Source organism: Pantherophis guttatus, chromosome 1, assembly GCF_059756535.1.
Source record: "Pantherophis guttatus breed Tessera chromosome 1, ASM5975653v1, whole genome shotgun sequence".
Classification (NCBI taxonomy): domain Eukaryota; kingdom Metazoa; phylum Chordata; class Lepidosauria; order Squamata; family Colubridae; genus Pantherophis; species Pantherophis guttatus.
The window spans coordinates 216,588,315-216,614,060 of record NC_142063.1 but is presented as its reverse complement, the minus strand read 5'-3'; the positions used below and the strand labels follow the sequence as shown (position 1 = coordinate 216,614,060).

The following is a 25,746-nucleotide window of genomic DNA, read 5'->3' as shown; positions in this document are numbered from 1 at the left end:
ATAATGAAGAATGCAGAAGCTGTGGTGCCAGTCTGCTTCTTTGATGTTCAAGCCTCTGTTGCTTTTTGACAGCCAAACGGCCAACCCGCCAGCCCTACCTATGTAGCTTAGGCAAGAGGTGACTGACAAGGGATATGTGCATTATTTACTTCTGAACAGCTAAACAAGCAAGGTGGGCTCTCTTGCTTCAAAGCTGAAATTCTTTGCGAATGTCAGCTGTATATTCTATGTCTAATCTTTGTTTAGAAGAAAAAAGGGTGAAACAGGAGAATATAGTTCGTTCTTTTCCCTAAAGAAAGTCTAAAGGGTAGGTGGGCGTGGGGATTACAAAGAGCAATTCTTTTAGTTTTGAGAAGTGCTTGCCTGCAGGATCTAGGAAATAGCAGCTAATTCTCTGTTCTCTCTGACATCTGTTCGCAACTCAGTGAGATCATCCTTGGCTTTAGGCTTAACAATTTGCTGCAAATATAGAAATAAATTTTAAAAGGAGGGGTGTTTAATAGCAGCCAGTTTTTTAAAATATGGCTCTTGTGAACTTGGAACATGATTGATGCATCGATACGTTTGATTTTAAGAACTCTGCCATCACATGCTTGACTTACCTGTTACAAAATCTTGAAAAATCCTTTTTTGCTTCAAAATGTTGCTTGCTCACTTCTTATTCTTGCCCCCTTTTACCTATTTTCTTTTATATGTGTTTCCAAAAATGTGAAAACTAGCACAATTTTGGAAAAAAATCACAGATCAAAAACCAGATAAGGCTCCCTGTTCTCCCTGTTCACCGTAGGAAGGTTTGAAAAATGCATTGCGTTTCCCTCTAGTGGGAGCAGCAGTACCCTACCATCATATCTGCTGCTAAAAATCTATGCAAAATGTAAGGGAGGGGGTATCCCTTGGAAATCCTTATAATTAAAGCTCTTTCTGGCTTTTTTTTTTCCTGTTCTTCTAAACTAGAATGTTTCCCACCAAGCTTCCAATTATTAGCACTGTTTTTCTTAAAAAAATAATTATGCTAAACTATTCCACAAAATAAAAATACAAATAACATAGCCCAGATGCTTACCACACTGCTGATGCTTTTGATTATTTTAATACAGGAAAATTGAATATTCTGAGAGTTGCTTGTATGTATACTGAGAGCTTATGCACTGGAGACAAATTCCTTGTGTGTCCAATTACACTTGGCCAATAAAGAATTCAATTCTATTCTATTCTATTCTATTCTATTCTATTCTATTCTATTCTATTCTATTCTATTCTATTCTATTCCTACTCTACTCTACTCTACTCTACTCTATTCCATTTTCTATTCTATTCTAAATTCATGACACTTTTTTAGTTTCTTTTTGCTGTATAAACAGCATGGGATAGGGTAAAGTTTTTCTCCTGGTCAATTCTCTTTCCCAACACACATCTTGTCTCTGATCCTCTTAACTCTTAATAGCTCTTAATAGCTTGACTCGTCTGCTACAAAAGCGATTGGTTTGCCGTTTATTGCTACTGGTGACTGCATAACTGATGCAAGCCATTTTTTTTTCAGCATAGGGGATATATTTGTTATCTGAAACCTCTCAGGATTGTAACTTAAGGGAAACTGGACAAAAACAGAAAGTAGGATAAAATATAGGGGTTCCCTACCCCTTTTTGTCTTCTTTTCTTTCCTTTAGACTGTTGCTGTTTGCATCATGCCAACCATTCCACTTTTTCCTATTCAATGCTTTTTTCTGTTTATTTTGGAGCATGTGTCAGTCTTACCAGCAGCTGACTGGTTCTGTACTCAGGCTTGATGAATGCTGCTACCAGTGCCATCATAATCAGGCATCAAGATTGGGAGGTGGCATCAGTAATTACAGCTGCAGTTTCTGTGGTAAATGAGTAGGTCGTCAAGGTCAACTGGTAGCTTATTTGTATTTTGTGTAAAAATGATAATAGTGCATGATAACCGAAGGAATTTCTTGTCAGCACGTGAAAGATTTCAGTACACTTTTAATGCAGCGAGGAACAGTGCTCGTGATACTTTACAGCCAAGAATAATTATATTTCTTAAGTTACACCCGTATAATTCACTAGTCAAACCCACTTTTGCTCTCGTATGTTTCACTTATGTGAAGAAGGGAAGACATGTTTGGAGATACAAATAAAGCAAAAGGCATAAAATCCTTCTGCTATTTATTAATTATGGATGGCTAATTCCATTTGAAAGAAACAATAAAAGCACCAGGAGTGATAAAGAAACTACACATTCTAGAAAATCCTTGTACACTTTTGTATACTACACTTGTGTGTAGAGTAGTGCCTTTGAGTCAGTGTTGATTCCTGGAAACTGCCTGGACTAGTCACTACAGTTTTCTTGGAAAGATTTTGGAAGTGGCTTGCCATTGCTTTTCTTTCTAGGGCTGAGAGAGGGTGACTGGCCCAAGGTCACCTGTCTGCCTTCATGTTGACTCTCAGATTTTGTCCATTTATCCTTATTAACAGTTGACTGTGTTGTAAAATTTGCTTCTGTTTACTTTAAGGTTCATAAAGGATTGAAGGTTTAGGTACCACATTTACAGTGTAGCACTTGCCTTTGTTTTTATTGCTGGATAAAGAGATAATTTTTCTCTTCATTTAATGTTTAACTATTTTAAATGCTTCTATATATATTTAGAGCTACCCTGGATTTTTTTCTATTTCTCTATAGATTAAGATGCTCAAAAATAATAATTCTATTTAAAGGACATCTTTTAATTATTTGGGATCCAGCAAAAACCTTCTCAGTAGATTTTCGTTTTCTACAGGAAAAACTAGCTCCTTAATTCTCAGTCAGAGGAAGGTGAAAGAAACACCTTGGCAGAAGAATTGTGGGCTGTCACAGAGAAACAAATCAAAATCTTCCTGTTTCAACTGATATTCTGATTGAATGCTCTCTTAAATCTGTGAAGACTTTAGAGTCAGCACTTCCCATGATTCTGTCACTTGATTGTTTTTTGTCAGTAGAGTTGATGAGTCTTTATTGATGAAGCAAGAGGAAGTGTCCTATTACTGCATGGTCTTTCTGCTTCCTTAGCCGTGTTTGCTGTCCTTGAAACTTAGCTGACCTCCTTCTGGAGGTCTTTGTGTTCTTAAACCTGACTAGACACCATCTTTCTCTCAGACTCATACACATGCATCCGAGCACCTTGCAGACTCCATGACAATAGCACACAACCATGTATCTTCCAGAACCTTTGACTAAACTGTTACTTACCCTTGTACTCCCAAAGCTTTACCTCATAGATTTCTGGTTGTTGTTTTGTATGTTTGTTTGTTTTAAAGACCATCCAGAATGATTATGGGCAGCTAAACACTTTAAAAGAACTGGATGATGATGATGATGATGATGATGATGATGATGATGATGATGATGAAATATATGCAGACAAAACACTATCCCACAAAAAGCACAAACAACAGGAACTCCACTGCATTTTACTTGAAGGCTTGGGAGAACATCCAAGTTTTAAAAGATTTCTAGAATCCCCTCAGAGTGAGAGCCAAAGGGTCCTCTGCAGAGATATTTTTCCAGAGGGCAAGCACCACAATAGTTTACAGATCAACAGAGTTGGAAGGGACCTTGCAGATCATCTAGTCCAACCCCCTGCCCAAGCAGGAGACCCTACATCTGCCTCTTCCTAGGATCGAACTCACACAACCTCCTGATTGTGAGGCAAGAGCTCCACCTCTAGGCCACAGGATGTGTACAATAGTGAAGGCATTGTAGTATTTTTATTATTGTTCTCACTTAAAATCTAAAAGATAGATAGATGAGGTTTCACAATGATAAAATATTATTTGCAATTGCCAACTAATTTCTTTGGTTTTATAATCAGATTAGGATTCTGACAAACAAATTGAAATACAAACAAATATATGTAAATATTTAAATGCAGTTGGGTGTGGACACGCTTTCAGCGATTTGTAAACATTAACTATAGTTGATAAAAGCCTATATCTTCTTTGTAAATATGAATTTCATCTGTTCTCCACCCTCAGGAGACGTTTATGAAAATGTGGCAGAAAGCAGATTAAGGGGAATGGCTTCTTTTCTATTCTGCTGTTGGAGCCTTTCTGTCATAGTCTGTCTCCGTATTTAAATTTCGATAACCTTATTTGTGTTTTTTAATGTGAGAGATGTGTATTTTTAGTATGAAATTGTCTTTTTAAATGAAAAAAAGAAAGAATGAATGTCTTTCTATTATAATACAACTGACAAAGATGTCTCTTTTCATATAAAATAATCATCATCACTATCTTCTGAATTTTAACTATATTTTTCAAGAACGTTGAACATAAGGAGCCCTGATTGTCATTTCACCTAATTAGGATGTAATTAGAGTGAGAAATGATACATTTTCCAAACTCAAAAGTAGAGATGCATATGTGCCTTTACTCTTTAGAACACATTCAAACTCTTTCCAGCGTTTGGATCCCTGGGTATTACTGATGTATATACTGTTTTTCCTGTATCAACCAGAGCTGCTGCTCTGCTTGCAATAGTGAATAGTATGCCTTACCTCAACCCTAAGAAGTGAAAATGGACTAAGTAATAGCTTCATTTTGTCAGAGGTTGACTGTGGTACAGCTCGGCTGCCAACTTTTATTCACCACTTTAAAATGAAGCTTTGGGGTTAGCTCTAGTGCTACATCTTTATGATGGGGTTATGGATTTCCATTGCATGATAACCTCTGTACTAATGAGTTGGCCTGCCATGAAGCAGCATATAGGATCATTAACTTTGTTTAATAACCAGTATCAGTATTAGCACTGTCTTCTTGAGTTTTTTGTTTTTTTTAATCTGTGGCATACTGGAATATCCATCTGTCTATAGATTGAAACTTTTTATTCACTAATGGTTTAAGAAAAGATGCTTGTGGGTAGAGAAAACAACAAAGGAGTTGCCATAACACCATAAGATAGAAATATGAAGTAAATGGGGAATGCAGATCTGATGGCATAGAAGAGAAGCTCATTTTCCGCTTTGGAGAGAAAGGGCATAGAGAGTTATGGAGGTTACTGGGAAAGAGAAAAAATCAGCTGGTAGAATGCTGCTGACCAACTGTACCTTCTCCTTGCCAACTTCTTGCATAGCAGATTTATGTGTAATGTTTTGTAAACAATAATTGCTTTGAATCATTTATTTTTGCAACATAGCATGAGTGTTTAGTCCAAATGAATTTCTTACAAAAGACTATCCCATTAGGAAAAGATACATTTATTTATTTAATATATTGAAAGAATTTATAAGGTTGTCCACCTCTCATGGTGATTCTGGGTGTGCTGTCCCACTCACTAACGCATACACACACACACACACACACACAAACACACCCCTCAAGAGTAAGGAGTGTTTTTTAAGGCTTCCAAGCCTGAATTGGTATTCCCCAGCAATTCCCTGTGCTGCACCAGCTCAACACCAATAAGTTTCACAGGCTATTCAAATGAAGCCAACCCTAGTCCTCAAGGCAAAGGCAAGTCCAATCCACTAGGCCAAAGTAAGTTCCCAAGGCAAAGGCAAGTTCCAAGACAAGGCAACACAAGGCGAAGGAAGCAGCCAAAGAGAGATGATCCAAAGTTCAAGGCAATAAAGCTCAGCAAGAAAACAAACACATTGTTCCCAGCAACGTCTCCATCTGTCTGCTGTGCTAAAATGCCAGCTTCTGGTGCGACCTATCAAGAAGGGTGAGGCTGCCTCCTCATGAGTAATCTGGCTGACCTTTGCTGCTCCTTTCTTTTCTCTGCCTTATGTGTTCTTGGATCAGTGCAGAAGGCAGTTCCTCTTCCTCATCACTGATTGGCTACAGCCACATGCTTTCCCCACCTGGAGCCTTAGGGCTGCCCTGCTGCAGCTGTGCTTCAGTCAAATCACTCTCAGACGGCTGCTTGGAGCCATTGACCAACTCCCCTCCTGATGTGCCTGGACCTGGTTCATCTTCCTCCAAGCTGACATCTGGAGAGGTATCTGGGGAAACATCCAGGGGAGTCATCACAGGGTAACATGCAGATTAAAGATAATAATAACTGTTTAACAAAAATCCAACTCAATCTGAGGCCACAAACACAATCCAATTCATAAACAATAACATCAATCAACATTAACCAGCAGAGCTCGCCTAACCACATGGCCCAAATGCCTGAGGGAACAGCCTGCTCTTTCATGCCTTATGAAAGGCTAACAGGGTTGGGGCCATCCTAATCTCTGGAGGGATCTTGTTCCATAGGGCAGGCACTGCCACAGAAAAAAATATTCCAGAATCCCACAAGATGGCATTGTTTAATGGAAAGGATATGGAACATGCCCTTCCTGCTAGAACTGGTGGGGCAAGCAGAGTCGAGGGGAGAAAGGTAGCCCCACAAATAGCCTGGCTGTTTGCTATGGAAGTCTTTATAGTGGCAGTGAGCATCTTGAATCTCACCCAAAAGCCTACAGGGAGCCAGTGCAGCTTACAGAGCAGTGCTGTTGTGCGGGCCATAACAAGAAACACCTAAACTGTCTGTGCTGCTGCATTTTAGACCAATTGTAGCTTCCGAATGCTTTTCAAGAGCAGCCCCATATAGAATGTATTCTGGTAAGTTAAAGCAGAAATTACTAACATGTCAGTCAATAGTCCTTTGGGAGTAGGGCGGTATATAAATTTAAATAATAATAATAATAATAATAGTAATAATAGTAATAATAATAATAATAATATGAGCAAGATCAACCAGTCTGGAAAGGAGTGCAATTGGTGTACGAGGTGAATCTTCATGTAGATGTAAAATAAGAGTGGGGAGAGAATAGATCCCTTAGGCTCCCCATACAGTGGGGAGCCTCCAGCTCTGTCTCTCTGTCCTCCCTGGAACTGGCGTCAGGGAAAGCGTCATCATAACTCTGTGCCTCCCACTCACATCTCCTAAGTAAGCCCAGACAGAAAGATGCCATGAGTAATGCTATTGCAGGCCACTGAAAAATCAAGGAGGACTAAGATAAATTAGCCTGCCTGAGGTTATCAGTCTGTGAGATCAGTGCTGTCTCAGTATCCCGGGCAGGATTGAATCTTGACTGACTTGTTTCTGAAACATAATTAAGGTAAATGTACTTCAAGTAATTCAAGTGATATTCTTTTTTTTTTTTTTTTTTAAATACAGTACATTCACTTTGTGTTACGTTCGTATTTGATAATTAGTTGGTCGATGTGACCCACCACAACTCCAGTAGACACATTACAAATACTTGAGCTTAACAGAACTAAATAAAGGAATAAAAGGCAGTAGAAAGTGGTAATGATTTTCTATGTATTATCAAATGCCCTGAATGGTTTACAACAATCTGTTAAAAATCTTAATAAAAAAGTGAAATAAACACTGTAAAAAACAGTCAATTAAAAGGAACATGCCATGGGATGTTAAGAACTGGGAAAGGTCAACATAAAAAAAACAAACGGATTTGAAGAGGATATCTAAACAACTGATAGTGGGACTTGATGTGCCAGAAGAGTGATTATTCCTCAGAATAGGAACCACTGTGGAGATACCTCACCTGCATGTGCCACCAAGCAGCAATCTGCACATAGAAAGTAGCATTACAGCATAGGTACACACACACACAAACACACACAAACACTTTTAATAAAAGATAGAGGAGCAAAGACAGAAGCCATCATAGCAATAGGTAGATAGTTAAAAATCATGCAGCTAAAGTGTTCAAAATGAACATTCCTAGGAGAAAAATAATGCCTCTGTCCACCTATGTTTTCAGAGTGAGCCAGTGTCATGCCTTCCTGGGGGAAATAATTGTTGAAAGAGGCAAAATCCTCTGGGAAACAGCATGACAGGTATCAAACAACTGGACCTCCTCTTCTTCTTTTTTTAAAGACTCTTCCATAAGTGAGAAGAGTAGAGACCTTGTAGTTACCTGCCTAACCACTTGGCAGGGGTACCCAGAGGAGAGCTTTTGAAGGTGACCTGCATTTTATCATTCTGAAGGGATTTCAGTTATACTTTGAGGAAGAGTGGAGTCAAAAACAATGCTCTCTCCTTTCGCTATTCTTGCCAGAATAACATTGAATTGGAAAGTAGTCAGCATTGATTAGAGGTCAGCAGGTGATTAGATTTAGCCTAAATATCAAAGCGCCAGTACACTTTAAAATAGCTGTGGCATTTAGAATATTCCAAAATATACATACTTGTAAGTAAATCCAATTAAGCTCTGTTATAAATATTCTAAGGCCATAGTCTCACTAAATACAAAGTTAATAATGTGTAGTTTATTACAGGTGTGATATTAAAACCTTAATCTTTAGCTAGATGAAGGAAAATTTTTTGCTTGTTTTTTAAGCCTCAAGGTTTATATTTTGGTTGCAAAAGCTTTCTGTAAGAAATAAATAAATAATGGAAAGAGATGTGAGGAAAATTCATAATTGCTGAAATTATCTTCGTTTCTAAAGAATTGTGAACTTTATCGGTAAAGAATCTTATACATTTCAAGAGCTTAATAATTCTGGAGGATAAAATAGATCAGGAGTTCCCAACCCCCAGGCTGCAGCCCACTATAGGATTGTGGCCCATTCAGAACTGGGCTGCATGAGCGGCAGGCCGGCGCACAAGCAGAGGGCCAGCGCACATGCACGCGCAGCTCAACTTGCATGAGTGGCAGGTTGACGCACAAGCATAGCTCAACCTGTATAAATCGAGCTGCATGTGTGCATGCCGTTCTGCCACTTGTACAGTCTGGTTCCCCTCTTCCCACACACCCCTCCCGGCCAGGCCACCAAGCCATAAAGACTGAAGAATGCTGATATAGATTACAAGAAGAACTAGAAGTCCAGATACTATGTATATGTGAAATTTATAACTACTGTATATTTTGCTTTGCATCCATAAAATCAGAATTGAACATGAATATCATGTCTTTGGTAAGCCTTCATAAGGCATGTCTTCAAAAGCCCCTATATATGCTACCATTGTTTGCCCTTTTCTGAACCTTCGCTACCTGTCAGATTTGTATGTACCGTATTTTTCGGAGTATAAGACACACTTTCCCCCCCAAAAAAAGTGGTTGGAAAAGTCTGTGCGTCTTATACAGTGAATATTGCGGCGGGGGGAGGGGATTGGTGTGGTGCCAATCAGCTTTTTTAGAATGGGCTGCGGCAGCAGCAAATGGGCCGTGGCAAACGGGCCGTGGCAAATGGGTGGCGGTGAATGGACTGTGGTGAATGGCTGCGGCGAACAGGCCGAGGCGAACGGGCCAGATGAATACCGGATGGATGCTGAGAGGCAGAGGCAGATTTATTTTTCTTGTTTTCCTCCCCAAAAGCTAGGTGCGTCTTATAGTCCGGAGCATCTTATAGTCCGAAAAACATGGTAAATGTGTGGTTTTATCAGCACTGAACAGAGAGGAATAATTGCATCTTGTGGCTTTGATACACCTGCCTGCTAATTCAGCACCAAGTGACAACAGCCCTTATAGCAACTGTCTCACAGTGCTGACTCATGTTCAACTTGTCACTGACCATGCCATGAGTACCCCATCTTGTATATGTGTGCTGTATTTTTCTAAAGTGTGGTAGTTTTCATTTCTCCCTGTTGAAGGACCTTCCCTGTTGATTTTATCCCTCTCAGTCCAGTCTTCTGTCCTATTAGATTAGACTACCATGCTGGGATGTTGGCCAGACCTTCCCCAATTTTATGACATCCAGAAAACTAATAAGGAGCCCCTCAATACCATCTTCTGAGCCTCAGAATTGATCCTTATGGAACCCCACTAGTTACAACATTCCAACTCAACATAGTATCATTAATTCTGACTCTCTGTGTGCAGTTAGGTAACTGTTGTGAACCACCTTACCGTAGTGTCATCCAAATCACGCTATGATAGCTTGTCAGGAAGAATGACATGTGGAACCTTATCAAGAGCTTTGCTGAAATCAGATTATATTCACTGCCTTTCCCTAGTCCAGCATTCAGCCACAAAAAAAGACCTGATGAATAATCGCAATGCAATAATTCTGCCCTAATTCGTGCTGATTAAAATAGAGATTCTCTCTAAGTGCCATTATAACGAAATTGTGATGGCTGGGAAGTAGTAATCCACATATTTTGTTATTTTAGGGTCCATGGTTCCATTTTCCATGAGGATTTTGCACGCAGAACTTCAACAGTATCTTGGAAATCCTCAGGAGTCACTTGATAGACTACACAATATGAAAACAATCTGCACAAAGGTAAATATTTCTTTACACAGCCCATGAAGTATTTGAGGTAAAGCAGATGTTTAAGACTGAACTCTTAGAATTCTCAATTGTTGGAAATGTTGACTGAGGAATTCTGGGAATCAAATATTGGAGCCCAGATTGGAAAAGATTGATTTATGGTTTTGTTCAGAACAAACATCAAATTTCAACTATACATATGGAAATATGATGCAATGATACTTGAACATTTGGGGGAAAGCCTAAAGGGAGCTGTCTTTTTAGCTTCTTGTGATAATGCTTTTTCTTTGCAGCCTGGCTGATAACTAGAATATGAGTTCTGGTGATTCTATGTTGTTTTCACCTGATTTCTGGACTATACATAGAATGGCAAACAGTAAATTTCACTGAATGAATCTGAGTTTCTAGCACCCTCTTTATTCACATCATGGACATTTCTTTTAATCTTCCATTGATGTTTTAGTGTATTAAAAAACACTCCCCTCCAATATTTCTTGTTTTCCTTATAGGAGAGCCGTTAGATAAAGTCATCCACTGATTTGGGTAAAGTGTCATCAATATGCAGATGAGGCCTAGTTATATATCTCTGCCCTAAACCAAATTGGAGAAATCCTAGAGCAGTGATGGCTAACCTTTTTGCCATCGCGTGCCAGGAGAGGGGGGGGCGGGGGAGGGTCGTGCGCGCACGTGCCCACGCGCATGTGTGTGCAATCCCCTCCCCCCCCGCTCCTGGCACGCGATGGCAAAAAGGTTAGCCATCACTGCTCTAGGACAGGAAGTGACATTTTTTGCTGTCCCCAGCCTCCAGAACCTCTCTAGGAGTCTCTAGGAGCCTCTCTAGGAGTCTCTAGGAGCCTCTCTAGGAGTCTCTGGAGGCTGGGGACAGGAAAAAAACGTCACATCCTGTCCCACCGGGAGTGGGGAAATGGGCCCTTTGAGCCTCCGTAGGGCCTCCAAGGGAGTGGGAAAGGCTGTTTTCGCCCTTCCCAGATACACAGAGAGGATCTGGAGCCAGGTAAGAAAGAAAAACGGGCCTTCCCCACACACACACTCCCAGGCCCTCCAGAGGCAGGAAACAGCCTGTTTCCCTACTTCTGGTGGGCCCAGAAGGCCCGAAAATCAGCTGGCCGACACGCACATGCGCCCCAGAGCTGAGCTGGCATGCCTACTAATATGGCTCCGCGTGCCACCTGTGGCACGCGTGCCATAGGTTCACCATCACGGTCCTAGAGGTTGTTAAATCCTGGTGAAGAGACATCGATTCAGTCCAAGATGGAAGAGCTCTTAATTCAGAAATCCGCCAGTTTCAGGTTTATATCAACTTTGCCTTTGGATATGGTTATGCTCCTCCTTGAGGAGCAAGATCTTAGGTTTGGGGTTCTCCTGGTCTCCTGCTCTGGGAGCAAGTGAAGGGCCTGTATAGCTAGTACAGCACTAGGGGTGGCCTTTCTCAGAGTGGGAGCAGTAAGGATGGTCATTGTACATTGAGGCTGCCGTTAAAGGAACTTCAGCTACAACAAAATGCAGCTGCACATATGCTTATGTATCAGACACATTGCTGCTGCGTGTCACCATCACTACAGGAACTGCACAGAATGCCAGTTACTCGTTACTGAGTACACTTTAGGATGCTGATGATCACCTAGAACATTCTATATGCCTTCGAACTGGGGTAGCTTGGAAATTGTCCAGTTTGGTTGAAATCTGCCTCTCCAATGTGTGCAGAAAGACAGTCCCTGCTGAGGACTCCCATTTATTAGCACATATGACAAAAGAGGGCACAAAAGGGTTGTCTTTCTGGACAATCTCCAAGCTACCCCAGTTCCAAGGCATACAGAATGTTTTAGATGATCATCAGCATTTCTCTTCAGGGTACTTTCAAGTTCAACTACAGTCCTCAAATTACGACCACAATTGCACCCATAATTTCCATTGCTAAGCAAGACAGTTGTTAAGTGAGTTTTGCCCCATTTTACGAGCTTTCTTACCACAATTGTTAAGTGAATCACTGCAGTTGTTACATTAGTAACAAGGTTGTTAAGTGAATTGTTGACTTCGCTCATCAGGAGTTCACAAAAATTATCACATGATCTGGGGCACTGCAACTGTCATAAATACATGCCAGTTGCCAAGCATCCAGATTTTGATTGCATGCCCACGGGATATTGCAATGGTTGTAAGAAAAGCAGTTATAGGTCACTTTTTTCAATGCCATTGTAACTTTGAACAGTCATTAAAGGAATAGTTCTAAGTCGAGGACTACCCATCCTTGCTACTGGAAGCATGAGTGGTCCTCTCCTTTCTGGCTGATAATTTTTACTGAACCCATGGACTATTTAGGGACTCAGAAGGTCAATGCAATCCTTTTATCCTAGGCCAGTCAGCTATTTCTTTGCTGCTCTGGGAGTAATTAGTGGTTTGTTCTAGGCTAAGTAATGGATGGAGGGCTGCTATACCTCTTTCAGATTGGATTTCTGGAGAAGGTTGGGAAGCTTTGCGGTGTGTGTTTGTGTGCGTGCGCATGTGTGTATAGTTCATTTCCTTAACCAATAAAAATATTGAGGTGCTACCACAGAAACAACGATGTCTCTGAAAGTGGAGGGGGCGGCAGATTTTTTGCTAGGATTTTCAAATTTATCAGAGCGTCTGTGAGAGTGGGGAGACTGAGAGAGACAAACCACTCTCAGTTCCATCTCTTAAACCCTCCGATCTGCTCTCTTCCTTATGCGACTGAATTTTTTTAAAAAAATAGCAAAAAGATCTGAGATGTTTTTTGTGGATTTGGGGGTTATGTTGAGGGTGGAAATAAGAGCGGCTTCCCCTTCCTAGAGGCCTCCTGCTCTCGTTTCTTCCTCCTTTGAGGAAAAGAAATTAGAATTGGATAACTGCAAATCAACCATTTTTTTTCCACCAGATTTCAAGAAACATAAATATTAGGGTGCTGCAAATAAGGTGCTGGGGACTTTCTTCTGAGTTTTTCTCCCCAGCTTTTCTCGTTTGGGAAGAAAACTGCTACACTCTGCTGTGGAGGAAAACAGCAGAGCTTTTATTTTATTCAGGAGTTCAGGGACATATTCAGTGGCCTTCAGGGATGCTTTTCTAATTATTAAGGTGTTGTTGGTAGAAGAATGCTGAATATTTACGGGGAAGCTGTGTTTATTGGTTTTATTTTCGTGTGTGAGAGAGATTTTTTTTTAATTGTGAGGAGCAATTTTGCAAGAGAGTTCAGAGAGAGTGTTTAATTTTTAAAGCGTGACACGCTAGGCACGGGAAGAAGAAAACATACTGTATTTCTGTATGTCCTTATTGTTCTTGCTGGTGTGTGGGTTGGCAGAGAGAGAAGAGAAGATGAAGCTGACCAAATGCGTTCTGTAAAAAAATCAGACACAGGAGAATCAAGAGATCAGTTCCCGAGGCCACGAAGGAGGAATTTTCTCTTTAGGAGAGCTGCCTGAATCAGCAGCACTTGCAACAGCCCTAGCAACAAATGCTGCTTAGTGAGTCTGCTCTGACCTTGTTGTTGTGGGCTCCAGAACTATCACAAGATCTGGGTGCTAGAGCTGTTGGCAGATATATTCTTATAAATATACAGAATATCTTTTTCAGTTTCAGTTTTCCCCTCATGACAATTGGTTATAAAAGCCAGACTCTGTCCATTTTGCTCAGACAGAGAGACCTGGCAAAGGCCTTCCCTGTTACTTTAATCTTGTGTTGGGCCTTTCTCTCTCCTCAAGCAGAGATACGAGGAAGACAATAGCTGTTGTTCAATAATTCCACCCACCCGCTAGAACCAAGTGGAGAGGAAGCCATTGGTTACCCCACTTGGATGTGGAGGCATGAACAGAGACCGTCTGCCTATCCAAAACATGAGTCTGAAAGCTACCACCTCTCTGTCCCAGAGGTGCTTTTCAAAAGGCAACTGGGCTTTCCTAGGGTTTTTTTTCCCTTTGAAAACATTTCACTTCTCATCTAAGAAGCTTCTTCAGTTCTGACTGAATGGTGGGGAATGGAAAGATTTATATTCTTTGCTATCATCTTGTTGTTAGCACTCTGAAGAGTCATTGAGCCCACATGGAGATTTATCTACCCTCAGGGTCACCTGAAACAGAGTGCAGTTGGGTATGGAACCTTTTTGGGACTGCTGAAAGAACTGCATTGTAAACAGGAGATAGGTGGTGTCATGTCCCTTCCCCTCTGTTCAGTTTTAACATAGGTGGCTTTTTTGACCCCTCTTTCAAACTAGTGATCCCCTCTGTCCAAAATGTCAACTCTTGGGATGAGAAATGTTTTCAAAGGGGGGAAAAAAACCAAGAAAGTCCACTTGCCTTTTGAAAAGCACTTTTAGGACAACCATGACATGGATGACTGAGAATCTCCATAGAAATAATGTCTCTCTGGGCTTCTGTTTCAGGATGAGGCATGGGATGGATGTGGTCTGAGAATGTGTCCTTGATGCCATTGTGTCATTAAGCCTGTTTTTTCTCACCCTAAAATAGTGTCAGACTTCACTCCCAAGCATGAAAATAAATCCCATCTCACTGGAAATGCTGCTCCATATTTTGTAGCTCGCTAAGAACAGGCACTTCACAGATTAATGTGGCTAGATAAATAATTTCAATGCAAGGAAGGATGAAGTCATATATATATATGTGTGTGCCTGTTGCAGTTCACAGCAGTCAAGGTGTGTGTGTATATATGTGGCATTAGATAGACAGAGAGGCAGACAGACAGATAGTGTGTGTGTGTGTGTGTGTGTGTGTGTGTGTGTGTGTGTGTGTGTGTGTGTATGCATGCATGTATGTATGTATGTATGTATGTATGTGGCATATATTGTATATATTGCTCCAGGATTTAAATCCTAAGGTTTTTCTTTCCTGCCTTCCCAAATCAACAAATATTTCACCTCTCTTTCTTTGCATGTTTATATAACAGTGCTGTCTGGTTTGAGAATCATAGCTTCCTGCCTTCCAGAAGGTTTCAGCCTTTATTATTAGTGATCTCATTAGAAGATAAGGGATGATTAGAAAGGATGGTAGAGAAGCCGCATCATTTCTTCTCATCATCAGAAAATCAAGTAAGCAAGTTCAGTCTGCTGAACCCTTGTAAAAGCTTGTTATCCTCAGTTAGACTTTGCAGATGATTTGCTGATCCTTATTCTATAAGCACTAGACATTTGTCTTTGCTTTCCTTTTGTTGATTTCATATATCATCCCAGAGCAATAATTGTGCAAAGCATGAGTATTTAGCCTACATCTTTCACAAGTATAATGCTGGGTATATAAACATATTCACTCAATATATTTAGTTTCTCTGCAATCTCCTTATTGTAATTTATGCTGCTTTAGTTCTCACAGCGTCTTGTGATCCAGATGTCTTGTTGACTACATTTTTTTGTTTTGTTTTGGGGGCCATGCAGAAAAAGTACTCTGTTGACTTTAATGTTTTTACCAATTATATGTTCAGATTTTGGCTTCTTTGGGGTACACTTTGTGCCAGAGTATGCTAAAACGATTGCTTTCTGTGGAATATACTTTGCATTTTATATTTTAAATCTGTTTATATACTAGTACTAACTTGTAGCATATCCTTCTTATTGTTTTCTTTAAAGTTTTCTTAGCATCCATTTTTGTCTCGTAAAATGTAAAGCTTTGCCTGTAGATTTAAGAGAAAATGTCTGCATTCTTTCCATTAAGTATTTAGCTATAGGCTTTACCTAGACAATAATCTCCGGGGGAAGAAAAAAGTATCGCATAGCCTTTAGTAGAGCCACTTGGGGATTTAGGTCTTTTACTTTGGTTTTGTTGTTTATTTTTCATTTGGACCACTGCTCTTCCTAACATAAATCAATATATTTTTGTCCTGGAGAGCCAGCTTAGTAGGAGATTGTCTTCTAGCTAGCCAAAGCTGAAGCTTAGATGTTAATTTTTTTTTCTCTAGTTCACTTTTGTGAAAAATGTATTCCTAAATCTAGCTGGGATCACTTAAAGACTGGTATTGGGCTGGAGTATAGTCTAGCAGGCATTCAGCTGGAGAGATGTTGAAGAGTGGAAGAAAGGAATGTAAAAGCAGAAACCATGAATTGATTTCGGTCTTGCAGGGATTATTGTGGCACATGATTCCTGCTTCCAAAAGAACAAACAGTCTTTAGGTGAATAACAGTTGGTTTAAAATAGTCTGTTTGTGGAGCATAGATTAGATTGTCCTTTTCCCTGCCACATTAAAGAGGCATAGTCAGCATAATCATTTGAAGTATAATTGGTACTCTCTGTAAGATTATCAAGCCAATGGTAAGACAATCCTATACTTCTAGATTGCATATACTTGAATTACAGCTGTAGTGTTTAGTCATTTAGTGAGTTGGTTAATTACCTTAAAAACACTTTAATCAGGAGCACCTTTTAGTTGCTTAATCAAGCAACAAATTTTAATGTTTGATTGTTAAAACAAATACTTTTAAAAGAGAGGAGGTATTGCTTCTCTTCGAGGATTGGCAAATGCCACCTCTAAAATGATACCAGGCTTATGTGCACCATTTATTTATTTATTTTATTAATTTAATTTGTATACCGCCCTTCTCCCGGAAGGGACTCAGGGCGGTGAACAGCCAAGATTAAAAAACATACAAATGCAAAAGTTAAGATAATTAAAAGAATTAAATCATTGGCTACCCAAATTTAAAACCCCAAATCCATAAAATTTAAAATTTACCATGTTTAGATGCCCATCTAAAGGTGATGCCAATCTTTTAATTTCACTTTCACTTTTTAATATTAGAATATCATTTCATGGTAATCGACTATGGTTCTATCACACAGTAAGAAAAGGTGTGCCTGGATCCCTGTTCTTGGAATTTGACTGGAATTTCAATGGAAAAGACATACCTGGTCATTCAGAGTACCTCGGGAAAGTGAAGAGAATTATTCCCAATGACATAATACACAAGATAACTCTTTTCATCCCATTCCTCAATTTTTCTAGGTGCTGTGGAAATATATGTATCTATTTGTGAACAGGGTTTGGAGGCTATCTTTTAAATTGTTGATGATGTCATTGTTAAAAAGACAGACAGGGAAGTAAAAAACATATCCTGGAAGATGGCAGTAGCAAACCACTTTCATGACACTGCTAAAAAAATTCACGGATGCAGTGAGGCTCAAAGGCACCTTAACTTTATCATCTGTTAAAACATTAAATTATCAGACTTTCATTGGTCAGAATCCACAGAACCTATCGTGTACCCTCAGGCTTTGGTTTTTTGCATGCTCATAACACAGTATGGAATTTTATTATCCAAGTTATTGTTGTCTTTTGTCCTTCAGAACCTTCACTGGTTTTTCATCTTTGAGGACTTAACTTGAGGAGCTTCCAAAACATAAATCTGAATACCTTTCCTTATCTCTTGATAAGTCCATACTTGAGCCTTTGCTTCTCCAGTTCTACCACAACTGAGCCAAGGTCACACTACCTCAAAAAACATAAGTCCCTCATGTGGGACTGCCTCTGGAAAGATCTATATGGGACCAAACCCCTCCCTTCTTTCAAACACTGACTCACGTTGTTAAATTCTTTCCCAATAAGGAACAAAGAATCAATGCCGTTGAATTTTAGACTGCATTCTTTGAACAGAGGCAAGCCTTTTGCTCATGTCATATTTATCTAAAATAAAATAACATGAAGGTGATTCTTTGATGGCACTATATACTAAGTTAAGTTGAATGAACATGCCTAGAAAGAAAGAACTTGCAGTGCTCTTGATTGGAAGCTACGGTATCAATAATCTTGGCAATCAGAGAGATTAGCACAGAAACTCAGTGCCTATATGTCCTGATCAGCAGAAATTATTAGCTAATTAAATTATAAGCAGTACTTTAATAAATCCCATGCAATCTTCTTTGAGAGTATGCCACAATGGTGACTTCAGATATGAGAGCATTCGGGGCAGCAGAGTAGAATGGATATAATCTATTTTTTATTAGAGATAAATGGCTTGTGCACCATCTTTATTTTGCTGCATGTGGATTTTGTTTTAATCAGAAAAGTTATAAACAAGCTTTGCAGAGTAGAAGGAATTTTGATTTAGCTAAGAATGAGCCCCCTAAATTTGCCAAATCCAAAGTATTACTAGCTAGATAAAAACATTTGAAGAAACTTACCCAAGGAGTCAGTGTAAACGCTTTATTTATTTCATTGATTTTAGTTGAGGTGACTCCTGACTGGATTCTAATTCATGGGTAAGTAACAGGGGTAGCAACATTAAATCCTCTTCCTTATGATATCAAAATCTATTCTAGAATTGTGGGGATGTTCCAGAAGAATGGATATAGTAGTATGGGAATGGCAAGGAAAAATTTCGAAAAAAATCTCTTCCTTTTCTACTTCCACTAGTTTGAAGCATTGTTAGATTGCATTTTTCCCCATAAAGAAAACAAGTTTTGTACACATAGCAACTGGTTGCACATTATTGTGGCAAGGGCCAGAACTCCTTGGTAAAATAAATGCAATATGAACAGAAGGCATCTTCAATTAATGTCAGCTACCAGGAGCTGAGGAAACATTCTGCTTATTAACCTTCAGAGCTCCTGCCTTCCACAAAATGCAACTTCCTCCGTCTCTATTTTCTTCCTCTTTCGCCAAAGATTTTAGACAGTGGTGTGGCGAGGTAATTTTATTCCCTGCATTTAATAGTTTTATGGATTATCCAGTCACCCAGCTTTACAGTGGACATGAGAAACACAGTAAATATTTCTTCTTCATTACGCCGTTCATTTTCCTTGTTTGTCCGTTACAAGGACACTTTTTAATCAACCTTGAGTTTTTAAAGCATAAACAAAAGAATACTCTCCTCTTTTGCATTTAATTCACTTTATTATTACTGCATTTTTGAAAAGTTATTATAGATGTATATGTAGAAAAGACCAAACAAATTTTTAAAAAAGTAGACTTGGGGAGTTCCCATTTGAGAAAAATAATGGAAGAGGTGATATGGAAGAGGCATTTAAAATCATGTGTGGCGTGGAAAAGTGGATAAGATTTTTTTTCTTTCACACAGTGTTAGAAGTTCAGGTTCTATATTGAAGCTAAACATGAGCAGATACAGGATCAATGAACGAAAGCATTGTTCTGTGTAATGCATGACTTCAGAATTGATTTCTGTCAGATGTAGTGATGGCCACTGCAGTGAGGAGGTTTTAAACAGAAACCAGGCAGCACCAGCCCGACTTGGCTGATCTCAAAAAATTAAGCAGAGTCACTCCTGGCTCAAACTTGGGCACATCTGATTGTGGCTGTTTTCATGAAATCATCAAAAGTCAGATTTAGAGAAATTCATTGACAATAGGGCTGATCATGATGACCGGCCTAGATAGCTCTTATTATCTTCTAAGTTATGCCCATCATCCCTCAATATCATGACTGATGGGAAGCCTTAAAGGCAGTATTCTCTCTTCCCATATGTACTGGCTACCAATGGGCTTTGTAGTGTTCTTTGTTTTAAAAGAAAATAGATATATAAATATCTATTTTATATATGTAGATACATAAATATATAGACATAGATATAGACATAGATATAATTGTCTAGTTGGCAACCCCTGACTACATATAGAGATTACATTGTCTGTCTTTCTGTCTATGTCTCTAACAAAGTAGAAGTCTTGGTTTCAGAATTGTTCGAACTGTACTCCAAAAATTGGCATTTTGACTGGGAAGACTGTGGAGGAATAAGACAAGATACTTTCCCTTTAGATGGAACTTCTTCCCTTTCTTAAACATGCACTGCTGCTATCTAATGGCTATATTTCCTTACATTAGCTTGCTGGATAGTTGCTTCTCTGATCTCCCATCTTCTCCACAGCAAATGGCATGCAGTGGCAAATGTCTAATAACTTGTCCATAACTTGTGTTGTGAATTAAAAATGAGTATTCGTCTGGAATACTCCAAGAAATGGATTGTCATGGGTCAAGAAATGGATTGAGTACCCATGCAAGTACCCATGCTGAATTTCTGCTAACTGGTCCTTCTTGCCTATTTGAAATGATGTGATTGTGCAGGTTGCACTCCTGAAGATGATAAAATAACCGACTGGTTTGGGCAGCTAATCACTGATTGGCAAGGAGAAAAGAGCAGCGGATAATAAACTATCAGAAGCTCTGAATTCCAGAAGTAGCACTGCTCCCACCTCCAGTCAGTCTTGGAGAACCATTTACAGTAGGCATAGCTGATAGCATCTCTAAGTCCAAAAGGCACTTACTGTATTCTGTTGTCTCCGCAATGCTTCTGGGAGTAGGCTAGGCTAAGAATGGACTATGTTTCCTCACCACTGGACAATGCTTTGAAACCATCTAAGTAGTCAAAGTACTGTGCTTTTATTCAGTCTTACAACAATTTGTGATCGTCGAAGCTAAATGCAGCTATTACACATGCATTCTAAAATCTTCATGTTACTCCAGTTCCATGCGGGCTAAGAAAACTCTTCAACAGATAGCCACTGCCACTGGACAATGCTTCATTTGTTAATTCACAACATTGTAATCAAAACAAATTAGCATAATTCTGTTAATCTACTGTCTTATTTTTGCATAAACCAACCATTTCTTTTTTAAAAAATACACAGTATTTGATCCTTGGTTTAAAGCATATATGTCTTTCATTTTATTTCCATTCTGGAATTAAATATCGGCAGTCCCTGAGTTAAGAACTGGGTTAACTTATAAACAACTTATGAACAAGCTATCTATTACTAAAAATGGCAGTGTTTTCCTTCTCCTGTCGACAAACTGCTGATGCCCCTCAATGTGTTCATGAACACTGAAGCTGCACATTTTTAATATAAATATATAATATATAAAGCCTTTTTTCAGCTGTTCATGAAAACATTCAGTGGTTCATTGGCTCAAAGGAGAACGTTATCCACCATTTTTAGTAATAGTCCATTTGTAAGTACGAGTTCCAACTTAAGTACAAATTTGAGTTAAAGAGAAACTTAGGAATGTAACTCATTTTTAACTCAGGGATTGCCTGCATTGCAATATAAAATATCCTTGCATTTTCACTCTGATTAATCGTACTAATGCTGATAGATCCGTTCTGTAACATGCCCTTGTGACTCTTTTTTGATCTCCTGAATGTGATAAATGCAGCTGTTTGAGCTTAATGTGGGCACTGTTTCCTCACTAGAGTGTTTTTCCGGTGAAACCTGTCTATCAGGGCAACCTGGTCTACCCAAATAAGGTTATGGCTAGCTGACAAGAGCTAAATAGATTGAAATAGATCTATACTAGTCTTCCTTTATTTCTTTGTTGGTAAAATATAAATTCAATTTCCTCACTAGAGTTTTAAAACTGAGCACTGGTTGTCTATTCACTGCAGATTTTAGACAACTTGGAACATGGTTTAGCAGAAGATGGAAGCATGACCAACATTACACAGGAGAGCAGGCAAGGTAGGTATCCTCTAAAGCTTTTTTTCCATAGAGTGTTTTCCATAAGGTGTTTCTATCACTTGCTCAGAAATGGTCAGAAGCTCTTATAAGATTGCTCAGAAGCAATGCTATTGTCGTTTCTGTAGCTTGTTCAGTGTTTGAAACCATGCACTTGCACTCTGCTAAAATTCGTTTCACAGATTTGCCTTTTAATTGTATTATTTTAATTTTATATAACGATGGGTTCTATTTTAGAGTGACAGGTTTATTGTTAGAAAAAACATGACAGCAGGTTACAATAAAATGAGCCAAAGGTGTGTTCAGTCTTTTAAAAAGTCTAGCGTATTATCTCCCAAAAGTTCTTCCTGGAATTGGAGGATCTTGTTTAAACTAAAAGGTGTCTTCTGATAAGTTAGTGCCTGCTATTTTTTTCCTGGTTTTATTTTTTGTTAATTAGGTAAAACAAACAACAAAAATAGCAAAAACAAATGTACACATAAACTTTTTTTTAGAGCAAAGCCTGAAGTGAAAATATGATTTTAAAGAAATTTAAAAAGTCAGAACAAAAGGGGGGAAAAAAGGGGCGGGTGGATAGGGAAAAACATTCTAGTAGCCTCCTTCTCTTTCCTCCCGTTCTCTCCCCGATATTTTTATCCTATATTTAAATATCTGCAGTTATTGCTCAGTTCATTTTATAAGAATCTTAGCTTGCCTTGCTATGTGACATGTGTTAGGGACTCAGTCTAACATCTCACAATAAGTTAGCTATTTATGTTTGCCAATAATTTCTCATCCATAAATGCTTCTTGTGCTAAGAGCTGCAGAAGTGTTTGGGGGCACAAACTGGGTTTGTATCAGTGATGGGTTTCAAAATTTTTTACTATTGGTTCTGTGGGTGTGGCTTGGTGGGCATGGCAGGGGAAGGATACTATAAAATCTCCATTCCCTCCCTAATCCAGAGGAAGGATACTGTAAAATCCTCATTTCCTCCCGATCAGCTGGGGCTTGGGAGGCAGAGAATAGATGGGGGCGGGGCCAGTCAGAATTTTTACTTCCTGTTCTCCGAACTACTCAAAACTTCCCCTACCGGTTCTCCAGAACTAGTCAGAACCTGCTGAAACCCACCTCTGGTTTGTATCTATTCCATATTCTCAATGTGGCACGTCTAACATAATGATTTTTAAAATCCACATTAACCTTAACTTTTATTATACTACAGATATCCATGCCACCCAAATCTCAGGTGGTATGCTTCTAACTCCAACAGCCTTCTATTTCTCAGCAATACTCACGTTTTCATCCAAACCAAACTGCAAACTGCAAAATACAATTTTAAATTGCATAGACATGCTCCTCCTCTTTCCTCTGCATCTTATAACACCTTATAATTAACTTGTACGTTCTTTGCCCTATCACACAAATTTAGATGTAACCTTTTGTCACTGTATAAATGGTGCACAGTTAGGAAAACAGGTATTATCTAAAACAAAAGGATTCTAAGCAACACATTCATTTTTATCACAGAAATGCCATCTGACAATGACAATTGTATTTTCTTTCATCTTAACATGGGTTTTTAACTTCACTCCATTTAATTGTTATTTTGAAATAACATACAATTATTCCCAAATATTTTACTTTCTTCTCAATTTTAAACCCATTTTATTCATCAATTCTTCTATTTTTCTGGTTTTTCTTAACCAGTTTTCTTAGCTAATTGTGTCTAGTGGTTGTGGCCACTAGGTTAGAAAGCATGGGACTGTGAGTTCAAGTCCCACCAATGCCATGAAAGCCAGATGGGTGATCTTGATCTAGTCACTCACTCTCTCAATCCAACCCACCTCACAGGGTTACTGTGAGGAAAATAGGAGGAGGAAGGAGTATTGTGCATGTTTGCTACATTGAGTTATTTATAAAAATAATAAAGGCAGGATACAAATAATATAAATAATAATTTTTGTCTCATGTATGTTGATTTTAAAAACTTCTGATGCACCAAACTCTATTAGTTTTCCCATTAATATTTCAATTTTCTTTAAAGGAACCAAAATAAACAAGAGAAAAGAGATTGAGCATCCCTGTATTTTTCCTTTTTTGTATCACAAGGCTTCGTTAGATTTCTATTAATAATTATTTGTGCTTTCTGTGAAGTATAAATTGATCTTACCATTTTATAAAATTGTCTTCAAAGTGCATATCTTTCAGAACTTTGAACAAGAAAGCCCAGTTCAAAGTGTCAAAAGCCTTTTTTGCATCTAAGTAAATCAGTGTGTTTTATTTTTCATTATGCTTCAGTTGAAACCTCTGCTGTTTAAAAGTAAAATCACACCTTCTATTTTGTCCCATTGAAATGGAATCCTTTCCTAAAGAGAATACTCTTTTCTCACTCAAAATTCTAACAGGAATTTATTTCAGTATATAATATATATGTATTATCAGTCTTCAGTATTGTATTAAAATGCTGCTTGAAAACTTGATTTCTTAACTTCTTCCTGACAAAGGGCACCAGGACATCCTTTAGAACATTTCTTATTTTTGCAACTCTTGTATTTATTTTATATATTTTATCAATTTCTGCCCCTGAATCTTCCTCATTCCGGTCCAAAAAGTTTGCTAAGGCTTTAATAACCTTTTCTTCTAATATTTTCACTAGAATTTTCTGGAAATGCTGTAAATCTCAAAGAAAGTTTCTTCTTTCTTAATTCCAAAACAGCGAAATTATCTAGCTTTCTTTCTAACTCCCTGTCTATAAATTCTGACTTCCTTTCCAAAATTTCCACTTTGCCATTAATTCATTTTACATCGCCAGACACTTATTTTACAGAGCTTTCCATTTTCTTAACTTCTTTCATTTCTTCTTTCCTCTTTATAGCTCTTTCACCTGCTTTTTTAAAAGCTGTCAATTTAGTATCAAGTGATTTAGCTAAACTTATTGCCCAGTTGCAATCATTTTGGCTTGTGCAGTTTTTCTGGATAAAGGAGTTATCATGAGATTCCCTACTTGTATTCTGGACAGCTATTCCTCATGATTAGACTGCAGGAAGTGAGGGTTTTGTGGCCAGCTGGTGAGTTGAGTACCTGGTGTCAATGAGCACCTTTCCCGCCCCCCCCCCCCCCGCCTCCATGTAAAACAGTAAAAGTTTTTGTGGATGTTTTTCTGCTCTCGCTCATGTTTGTGTATATGTTTCATCTTGTTACCACAATGGGTCATGTGATTAGGAGGGAGGAGAACAGAGCAAGTAGTGATTTTCCAAATTACTGCCCTTTCCCAGATTATATGGAGGAATTTTTCTAGATTTTTCTCTTCAGTCCATAGCTGAACCAGGGCCATTTTAGGGCTTGTTCTTCTGTTTGCCATTGTAGAACTTGTTTTTTCTCTTCCTGCTGCACCATTTTTTTCCCCAACATTCCAGTTGGTTGGCAAGATTCAAGCTTAAATTTATTGAATTACAATCAGTGACTCACCAAACTATATATTTAAAAAAAATCCCTCAGAAGCAATGATCAAATATAGTCAGTGTAATGTTCATATAACACTGAAAAATTAAGGGTTCAAAATCAGAAAAGGGGGAACTTTGACTAAAAGACACTAAAGAAGATAAAAGAGAACTGCAGTAAAAGAAAAGAGAAATGAAGCACTTCATAATGTACCTGCTCCACAATTAGAAATCTTATATCTTGTGAAAATCATGCTGATAGAAACTGGTTAGAAAAAATAAAAAGTACCACTTATCTAGCAACCTGGAATTGCTTTGGAATTAGCAGGAATGGGAAATATGCTTATTTTGTTTTATCAGCAGAATGCAATAGCACTAATACGGGGGGGGGGGGAATGTAAAGGTGATGAATACTCTGATGATGGAACTGTGGTGACCAGATATTTTGAAAACAGCTTAAGACAGGGTGACCTTTGCTGACTGAGAGCTACAATCCTATAAAGTCTTGCTAGGGAAATGGATCTCATCATCTCAAATGAGGTTGATAGCACCATCCACTATAGCATGTCTACGCCAAAGAAAGTCTCAGTAAACTCTGTGGGATTTACTCTTGGTAAATATATGCATGATTGCAGTCCTTTTTTTATGAGCAAATATATCTTGCCACAATATACAATTAT

The 25,746-nt window shown here is 38.7% G+C and overlaps 1 protein-coding gene across 2 annotated transcripts in view; it reads left to right on the top strand.

Annotated features, from left to right (window-relative positions):
- TRAPPC12 (trafficking protein particle complex subunit 12) overlaps positions 1–25,746 on the top strand; it is a 75,535-nt gene that overhangs the window by 26,668 nt on the left and 23,121 nt on the right. For both annotated transcript variants that reach the window (XM_034432026.3, XM_034432025.3), the window contains exons 7-8: positions 10,109–10,221; positions 21,578–21,650. In XM_034432026.3, the coding sequence (XP_034287917.2) occupies positions 10,109–10,221; positions 21,578–21,650 (186 nt within the window). The remainder of the gene's footprint in view (positions 1–10,108; positions 10,222–21,577; positions 21,651–25,746) is intronic.